Source organism: Musa acuminata, chromosome BXJ1-8, assembly GCF_036884655.1.
Source record: "Musa acuminata AAA Group cultivar baxijiao chromosome BXJ1-8, Cavendish_Baxijiao_AAA, whole genome shotgun sequence".
NCBI lineage: Eukaryota > Viridiplantae > Streptophyta > Magnoliopsida > Zingiberales > Musaceae > Musa > Musa acuminata.
In genome coordinates this window covers 35289538-35299774 of record NC_088334.1, presented here as the reverse complement: position 1 = coordinate 35299774, position 10237 = coordinate 35289538, and the positions used below count along the sequence as shown (strand labels likewise).

At 36.4% G+C, this 10237-nt stretch overlaps 1 protein-coding gene across 2 annotated transcripts; it reads right to left on the bottom strand.

The window, feature by feature from the left end:
* Window positions 1-293: 293 nt before the first annotated feature.
* LOC135587744 (cyclin-T1-2-like) lies at window positions 294-9883 on the bottom strand. 2 transcript variants are annotated; one of them, XM_065079477.1, is made up of 7 exons: window positions 9745-9883; window positions 8457-8741; window positions 8126-8207; window positions 1864-1998; window positions 1602-1777; window positions 1363-1517; window positions 294-1281 (listed from the first exon to the last, which is right to left on the bottom strand). In XM_065079477.1, the coding sequence occupies exons 2-7, from the start codon at window positions 8663-8665 to the stop codon at window positions 725-727; spliced, it is 1314 nt and encodes a 437-aa protein (XP_064935549.1). In that variant the 5' UTR covers window positions 8666-8741; window positions 9745-9883; the 3' UTR covers window positions 294-724. The 2 variants fall into 2 exon arrangements, with proteins under 2 accessions (XP_064935549.1, XP_064935551.1); XM_065079479.1 differs by lacking the exon at window positions 9745-9883 and having other exon boundaries at window positions 8126-8306; window positions 8457-8595.
* Between the last annotated feature and the right edge of the window lie 354 nt (window positions 9884-10237).

Below are 10237 nucleotides of genomic sequence, written 5' to 3'. Positions count from 1 at the left end.
TCCATGCAAGGACATGGCGTGTGGGTCATATATGCTAAGATTATAATTAGACAATTTATTCAGAAAAAATCTTCCCTAATTGATTTTTATCAGATTACGCCAATCTATATATATATCCTTTGATCTAATTCAGTAGGAAGAAGAGAGAAAGAAGAAGATAAACAGAGGAGGGGTTGGCCGGAATCTAAACCGGTTTACTAAATTTTGAAAAGAAAAAGATTGAAATAGTAGATTAAAACTGAGATTTATAAAAGAACAGTCAGGATAATTTTTTTAATAGTTCCAACAAAACGAATTAATATAGATTTTCTTAGATAAATTGAACATTCTAACTTAGACCAATCAAGCCAATGAGGAACATTAGAGTCGAGTGATTTAGAACAGGCTCCAGTTCCATCTTTCTCAGACACGAGACGAAATCACCCGAAAAAGAGAAAAACTCGTTTAGCCGCTAAGTTTTATGTATACACCCTTCACATGATTTCAGCAACTGCGGTAAGATTTGGATAGTATAGCAGCAGTGCTTGCGAGTAACATGTAGTAACAATGAAATATGAACAGATAAATCAACACAGACTGAGGCTTTCCGACCAGACAACTTGGGACAATGAAGATGACTGACCAGTTGTATATTAGCGCACTAATTAATTCCTCTTTGGCGAACTGGATGATCCAGGTTTGAGTCTTGAAGACAACCTCCTCGTGTACTGGGTTTGTCCAATTATCAATTCATTGCCCAAGCAAGCTTCTGTTTCTTTGCAGATTCAGCTTCCAGCTCCATCCCAACTTCTAATTCTCTCTCAATCCAAGCATCTTCAGTGGAATCAACATTCGCAGCCAGCTTATTCAACTCTATTTCCTTCTTCCTCTTCTTAATAGTTGCCTTGATTCTATCCATATCAATTTTACCAAACCCAACTCGAGTATGATCTGGTTTCGACACTGCTCGGTCCACATTCCTCCCCAGAGTCTCATTATGCTCAGCAACAGCAATTGGGTTTTCAGAAACCCTCGTCTGGCGCTGTTCTGTTCTATACTCCGTTGAACTCTTTTCTTTCTCTGCAATCGAGATGTTTGTCAGGTCATGATCGGTAGAATCCACAGGTTTATGAGTGGTTATATCTACATCAGGTTCCTGAATTGAGCTGCTTCTGGAGGATTCTGGCCTATTCAAAACCGAATCTGGGCTGCTATATACATCTTTGTTGGTTGCAATAGAAGGTTGAATAACAGACGTCCTTCTATTGAATCCCAAAAGCTGCTTCATTTGTTGAATCACCACTGCAATTAATAGACAAGTCAGAATAAACAATAGCCATGGGGGCTAATCACAATTGGTTAGCATCCCAGAAGATGTCCGACCTTCTAATTGCTGAGGGTTGATGTCAAATTCATGCCACCAGACATAATCCCCCTTCTCTGAAGGAAGCCTTACATTATGAAGCTTAGCAGCAAGGAAGAGGGAACCAGCTGCAATGTAATGAGGTTTATATTGCAGGCACAATGTCGTCCAAAGCCTATGAGTAGCATTATGACAGACATTAAGCTTCACAATATTTAAGAGTGAAAGGAGGTGCAGTGGTGAAGCACAAATTACATACCAGTCATTCACATAGTTCCATGCTACTTGTCTTACTTCCTTCTGAGTAATCCCAAGTTTCTTTAGAGCATTTAGAAGTGGCCTATAAGGATGTTGAATATTGAAATCAAACCGAAGTGTTGATAGAAGCAATCTCTCCCCAATCAATATCAAAGCCTTTTGCTTCTCAAAAAAATCCTGGTGGTTCAACAAGGAAAGAGGAACGTAAGTACTGAGGTAACAGGGATCGTCACTGTTGCTAGTACAATAAAAGTTTGCAATACTTTCTGGCGAACTCTCCGTGCAGCAACAGGATCTCTTTTGTGCATTGTCTCATATGCCACAACAACAATCCTGTCCAAACCACAAGGTGTCTCGTCTGCCTTGGAAGCAAGAAACATGCAGACTGTTGCAACTATCTGCAAGCCCATCACAAAATAATGAAGAAAGTAACATGCAACCTAAAATATATTATATATCTAAATACAATTAATAATGGCGAGAAAAACTCCTGAAAAGGAAACTGATCTAGGATATACAATTATAAGCAGAAATAAATGAGAGATGTAGAACATATAGTACAATATTTGCATGTCAGGGAGTAGCACATGCTGAAATTTGACCAGGTTGTTGTAAGTAGTCAAATCCAGTGAGGATAAACAACTGTAGTACAAGGTGTAATAATACATCTAGTTACTTACATGGCAAATTACTCTTAAAGATGAAATCATCGAGCTTGTCATATTCTCTGTACAATTTCAAGAAATCTGGTGTAAAGATAAGGTACTTAAATTTCCAGCAGCCAACATATCCTGAACTTTGTGCAATATAGCATGATTAGAGTTGCAAACAAGTGTTTTTTCTTTTCTTTTTTCCCTTCTTTTACATACCCTTGCACTCTGCAAAACCTTTTAAACACAACTACAGAACCCAGGACTATCCCAATACTTGGTACATAGTCTGCATAAAGGACAAAATTTCATAGGAACAAACAAAAAGATAAAGCCTCGGAAGATCTCAATAATTTCAGTGAATATTAGGATGTAAAGATTAATACTTTATTTTCTGTCTGACTACAATGACAAATGGCTATCACATTTTCTAAGATCAATAAAACAATTCTATCATGTGAAGTAACAATTAACATATACATATATGTATATATTAAAATTTTAAATCAGTCAAAAGTTGCAGAACAAAGGATCCCTACAGGAATTTTAGTCACATTCAAAGATTCAAGCGTCCCATGCTGCCAATGTACCACTTGATTATTGACATGATATACACCTGCTAAAAACATTATTTCAAATCTTGATGTGCCCATGCCAAGTGCCGTGGTAGGTACATGACACAGTTACAGCATGTCTCACATCATTTCTTTTGTCACGTCTAAGACTAACACAACATTCAGCATGGCATCTCATGAATGTCATAGACTTGAACTGTAGTATGTGAAATCCAGTACAACATACAAGCACACAACAACGACAACAAAACCATAAGTCCCAATTATTTGGGATCGACTACATGGATCTTTTGCTGTTATTGAGAAATGTAAAAAGATATATACTTAGTTAAGTTTAGGGTACTTAAATATTTATTTATAGTTTCTATTAAAGTCTTTTTAGGTCTTCCTTTATCTCTCCTTGTACCACTTACATTAATCATTTCATCTCTTCTAACTATCACATCCGGAGGTCTCCTATGCACATGCCTACACAATCTTAAATGGTTTTCTCTCATCTCCTCTATCGAAGCAATACCTAGTTCTTCACATGTAACAATATTTCTTTTTCTATCTTTCCTTAATAACTGCACACATTCATTTCAACGTTCCCATCTCAGCAATACAATTTTTTTATATATGTTGTTTCTTAACTACCCACCACTCAGATCAATAAAGCATTGTTAGTCTCACAACTATTATATAAATTTTTTCTTTTAATCTAAAAAATAAACAATGATCACATAAGACTCGTGACGCCTCTTACCATTTTAACCATCTTGTTTTTGCTCTGTGAATTATATCTTCATCGATCTCTTCATCTTATTGAATAATTGATCTAAGATACCTAAAGCTCTTACTCAACATAACTTCTTGTCTATCAAACTTAACTATATTCTTCCGTCTATTTCTATGATAACTAAAATTGCATCTCATATGTTCAGTTTTCGCCCTACTTAATCTAAAACCTTTAGTTTCCAAGGATCGCCTCCATTAGTTTAATTTTATAATTAATTTCACTTAGGCTCTCATCAACTAAGACAATATTATTAGCAAATAACATACATCGGGGAGGTTTATCATGTAAATGACTAGTAAGTTCTTTGATGGACTCAATGTAGATCCTTAATGTAATCTTATGTTTATAGGAATCTCATTGGACAAACTCCCTATAGTTATAACACTAGTAGCTACATTATCATACATATCTTTAATAACATCAATATAATTAGTGGATACACCTTTCTTTTCTATAACCCACCACAATAAATCTCTAGGAACCATATCATAGGCCTTCTCTAAGTAAATAAAAATCATATGCAAATCTTTCTTTTTCTCCCTATTCTTTTTCATTAATTATCTTAATAAATAAATAGCTTGTATGGTTAATCTTTTAAGCATAAAACCAAATTAATTTTCAGAGATATTTGTTTCAAGCCTTATCCTACATTTGATAACTATTTCCTAAATTTTCATAATATGGCTCATGATTTTAATTCCTCTATAATTTGAATAATTTTCTATATCATCCTTATTCTTGTAAATTTGCACTTAAAAACTTTTCTCCATTCATCGAACATCTTTTTTAAACTTATAATTTAGTTAAATAAGTTAGTTTACCAAGCTACTCTTTTGTCCCCTAAACTTTTTCGGACCTCAATAGAGATACCATCAGGTCCAACACACTTAGTTATTTTTATTTTCTTCAATGTGTTTTTTGCTTCATAAGCTCAAATTTTACGAACAATCTATGATTATTAATCTAGCACTATTATTTATCGTTAAATTTAAGTCCTGTGGGAATATGCATTAAAAAATTTATAAAGATAATTTTTTTAACTTTTCTTAGTTTCGTTATTATTAATAAGTATTCTTCGATCTTCATCTTTAATGCATCTAATATTACCTAAATCCTTACACTTTCTTTCCCCGACTTTAGCAATTTGATATATATCTTTTTCACTATCTTTAGCACCTAATTTATTATAAAAATTATCATAAACTTTATATTTTGTCATACTAACTTCTTTTTTAGCATCTTTTCTAGATTCTTTATATCTTTTAAATTTCTCCCCATTTTTATAATTTTAACAATCTTAAAACATGATCTTTTAGTAAAAATTACTTTTTGAACTTTCTCGCACCACCACCAACTCTCTCTTAAGGTAACACTTCTATCTTTAGTTTTACTAGGAATCTCCTTTATTAAAAACCTAATCTTATTAGCCATTATAGTCCAAATAATATTAATATTATCCTCATCTAAGTTCCAAGTCGCCTCCCTTTCTATCCTATTCTTAAAATTCTTTACATTATCATCTTTAAAATTCCATGATCTAGTTCTAGTAAAATTTTCTACTCTTTTTCTTCTTTCATTTTTTACAATAAATATCTAATGCCATCAATCTCCAGTGATTTGTTAAATTTTCGTTAAATATACTTTTACAATTCCTACTAATAACTTGTCTACCTTTCTAGTGAGAAAGTCTATTTGACTACAGTTGTGATCATTGTTATAAGTGACCAAATGTTCATCTCTCTTTTTAAAGTGAGTATTTACAAGTATAAGATCATACGAAGCTGCAAATTCCAAAATCATACCACCATCTAAATTTCTCTTTCCATAACCAAAGCCCTGATACACCCATTTATCTTCACCATATGTTCTCCCTACATAACCATTTAAATCTCCTCCAATTATAATTTTTTCGATTATAGATATTCCTTGAATGATATCATCTAAACTTTCCCAAAATTTTCTTTTCGTTTGATCATGTATTCCGAATTAAGGGGTATAAACACTAATGACATTTAAAACATCTTGTCCCTTTACAAATTTTAGAACTATAATTATATCTTTAATTTTTTTTTACATATATAACATTGTTTTTAAAATCCTTATCAAGAATAATTCCTACACCATTTTTGTATTTAACTTTCATAGTATACAAAATTTTAAATCCAATACAATCAATCTCTCTAGATTTTTCTCCTACCGACTTAGTCTCTTGTAAGCAAATAATATTTATTCTTCTTTTGATCATAGTGTTTACTAATTCTAATCCCTTCCCTAAAAGTGTACTTATATTTCAAGTTGCTAACCTAACCCTTTATTCTTAGACTAACTTCTTTACACCTATTGATCCAAAGTAATGAGGGAACTCTTGCCTACTTAGCACAACATCTGGGCGCCTATGTGATGGGTTGCTTCCGATCAATGATTTAAAAAGCGCTAGGCGCCAAAAGGCGCCAAGGTCCACAAACGCCCGAGGCGCTAGGCGCTCGCCCGAGCGAAACGAGGCGCTAAATTATAAAAATATATAATATAATTATAAAAATATATAATATAATTATTTAAAATTATCTAAATTATAAAAATATATAATATAATTATAACAATAATTTCAAATAAATAAAAATTAACAACATTAAAATCAAAATAATATATTATTAATCTATTAACAGAAAATTAATCATTTCAAAATTCAAATAAACTTAATATTAAGAGTATACTGAGCCTGATGGAGAAACGAGGAAGCAGCGGCGAGCGACGGCGGCAGCAGCAGCAGCGAGTGGCGGCAGCGGCAACAGCAGCAGCAGCGGCGAGCGGCGACAGCGGCAGCGGGAAAGGGAGCGGAAGGCACGAGCAGCGGGAGGCCTCGAGGGAGGCGCGAGCAGCGGGAAGGCTCGCGGGAGGGCTCGCAGGAGGCGAGAGGGCTCGCGGGAGGCGCGAGCAGCGGGAGGGCTCGCGGGAGGCGTGAGGGCTCGAGGGAGGCGCGAGCAGCGGGAAGGCTCGCGGGAGGGCTCGCAGGAGACGATAGCAGCGAGAGGGCTCGTGGGAGGCGCGAGCAGCGGGAGGGCTCGCGGGAGGCGTGAGGGCTCGAGGGAGGCACGAGCAGCGGGAAGGCTCGCGGGAGGGCTCGCAGGAGACGATAGCAGCGAGAGGGCTCGTGGGAGGCGCGAGCAGCGGGAGGGCTCGCGGGAGGGCTCGCAGGAGGAGCGAGCAGCGAGAGGGCTCGCGGGAGGCGCGAGCAGTGGGAAGGCTCGCAGGAGGCGCGAGCAGCGACAGCGGCGAGCAGCGGCAGCGAGCGATGAGATCGCGATCGGGATCGGGATCGAGAGTGGTAGCGGCAGCAAGTTAGTGTTGGGTTAGGGTTAGGGTTAGGGTTAGGGTTAGGGTTGGGGTTATATCGGTTTAGTTGGTTCGATTGAACCAACTAACAACCGAACCAGGACCGAACCAGACCTAAAATTCTGGTTCGGTCGCCTTGGTTTACCCAGGCGCTCGCCCGAAGCGCCCAGCGCCTGGGCTCGGGCGAGCGCCCAGGCGGCGCCTGTTTGAAGCGCGCCGCCTGGGACATTAGCGAGGCGCTCGGGCCTCGCCTCGCCTCGCCCGAGCGCCTAGGCGAGCGCCCGAGCGCCTTTTGCAATCACTGCTTCCGATCGACCTCCTAGCCCACCGTTTGCACATACAAGCACACAAGTGCTAGAAATTAAGGTATAACAATTGAAACTAATTATTTCTAAAGAAAAGACCATAAAAATTATTGGTTCATATTTGAGCTTTGCCAATTTTACTAAAACCATCTGAAAATGTCCCAAGTACTTAAAGTGATAAACTTTACTCCATATTGAAATTAAAAGGATCAATGAACCAATGCTAGTCCCACCAAAATAATTAGATAAAGTGTTTATTACATTAACTAAAACTAGCCAACTAAATAAAGAAACAGAACTTTTGTTCGATCTGAAAAAGACTCATGAAGTACTAAATCCTGAAACATAGATTTTTAATCAGACATAAAACATATAAAATTCTGGGTCAACCAAGCAACTACCCCCAATCCCTATCCTATTTCTACAGGTACATTTTGATTTAGTGCAATGACATCAAACAGATTTAATTGCATCAATACCACCTTCCTGATCATTTATTTATAATTAAGCTCCATCAATCACACCTTAAGTATCTATTCAGCTGAATAATTGATCTTTTACTTCAACATAAAGATATATAAGGACGTGACTGATTAAATTCTCTTACTAAAGACAGGAATTGCTTTACAAAAGAACTCTCCTTTATAAAAAGGATGCATACATGGGTCTCAAATTACTCAACATAAGCATAAGCAAAACAACAAGTGCAACCAGCCACAACAACCCAACTAGCTTTGCAAAAAGAAAATATTAGACCATGGAAAATGGACTTCTGTCAAACAATCTCTCATTTATCTTCAATAGGAATAGCTGAGAGAGAAAAGACAAGGGGGCAGCTGGGAATAAGATATAACAGGAATAGAAATGAAGATAAGAATTCAAACCTGCCATTCATTCTTCGCATGGGATTGATGGAGATAAAAGCGATGGCAAAACATAATTGCAGTGGCAATTGTAACCTGTGGTCTGCAATACATCAAATTCATGGACATCTTCATTTATGTGAAAGCAACATATGTGCAATATGACATTAAAATGTATTGCCTGAGTTAAACAAGATCATCTCTGCAAAACAGTCAATTAAGCTCTATAAGAAAGTATCCAAGTGAACACGCTTAAAGAGTGAAAAGGACTAATGTAGACAAAAACTGATCCAAACATATAGCCATATGTAACATATGGAAAACTAACAAAGTAGTAAGAGAAAGTGCATACAATCCAAGCCTGATGCCAAGATCCCGAAGGAATGAACAGTATGACATCCGAAGTTGTGACTCCTTTCTCAGATCAATACCATCTTTCCTTGAAGGAGAGTTCTTCTCAATCTCTTCTTTGCTAAAATACCAACTTGACCAGTATCGGTGATGCAATTCATCTTCCACACTGCAGTTTCCATCTATGAAGGCCTCTAAAGGCTCTCCCATCTTTTTTTATTTTGCCTTACAATTTGAAATATAATAGTCAACTAGCACCCTTGAATTTCTTATTCCTCAGTGCAACCTGCAAAGTGATATATATATGCTAAATAAGTTCATCAGAGACATGACAATGAATCATAAATCAAAGTAGCATCAAATTGGGAAGGAAGAAAAAGATAAATTAATTGCATAGCAAATCACTTCATCTCACAGCGCACAAGTTGGAGTTAAAACAAGATGTTATTTTGGAGTTGAAATAACATGTTAGTTTAGAAAGCTTAAGAACTAGCTGGAGCATGAGTATGAGATATTACTTCTACCTTCAGTTAATGGAATTCTCTTCATGATATTATTGCCCACCAAAGATGAACAATATGGACATCAACATCCATATTAGGAGGAACGGCAATGAAATTGTACAAAGCATTTGTATACGCAATTGTACCCACATTTTGCATATTGCTCCACTTAATATTTTTTTCTTTCACAAACTAAAGTTAATGTATGTGCAATAAAAACAATATATCTGCACATCAGTAATACGAATACGGTAAACTAAATTTTATATAGTTTATTCCAATAAGCATCATCATTGACATATAGCAAGATAAATAGCCAGCAAAAAAAGGTGAATTTTTTCGACAAATGTATAGATAACAATGTAAAGAACTTGTAGTTGTCTCCCACCTTCCATTACCACAAGAGCATAGAATCAACAAGATATGACAAGGCAAGCCAGCGACAACACGAGAAACAAGAAATCGAATTCATTAAGAGACAAGCGTACAACTTGTACAACCAGCACGAATATGGAATCGGGAGCTTACAAATTCATTTAGTACACACCCAAAAGCCCAATGTCGCGGAAATATGTACAATCACCAAATAGTCAAAACCACCCAAGAAAGTTGGGCGGAATCTATAAAGTTGAGGTTTCCTTAAGTCGAAGCAAAGAAGAAACAGATTTACAAGAAATCCAAGAAAAATACAAATTCTGAGTACCTCAAAAGATAATGAATAATAGGGCAAAAAGATGAAAACACAAGTATCGAGGAAATACCGAATTCGAAGGGAGAAGCAATTACCTTTAGAGATATTGCCCACCAGTGGCCTTCGAATCCCTCAAAGAACCAACGGCGAGTGCAGCAGCGTCTGTGAGGAGGGAGAAAAACCGAGAGAGGAGAACCCTAACCAGTTTCTATTGTAAGTGGCAGATAATTTTTATTGCCGGGCGCTGGCTAATTACATCTAACCCTTTCTTTTTTCTGAATTATATATATATATATATATATATATATAATAATAATAATAATAATAATAGAAGATGACAAAAGACTGGAATGTTGTTATTTTAATTAAGTAAATGAATTTAATATATTACTTATTTCTTTTCCTTTCCATGGTGACTAAATTGCTTGTCTCAGGTGACAAAGATGATAATGTACACATTTAAAGCTGGAATAAAACTTTTTTATAAAAAAAAAATTATTCCGACCTTTTTAACTCCCATAGCGTCTCTTTATATTAAATGCACTGCCGACAAAGAAGATGTTTCATTCGGGATCGGACGCCACCTTA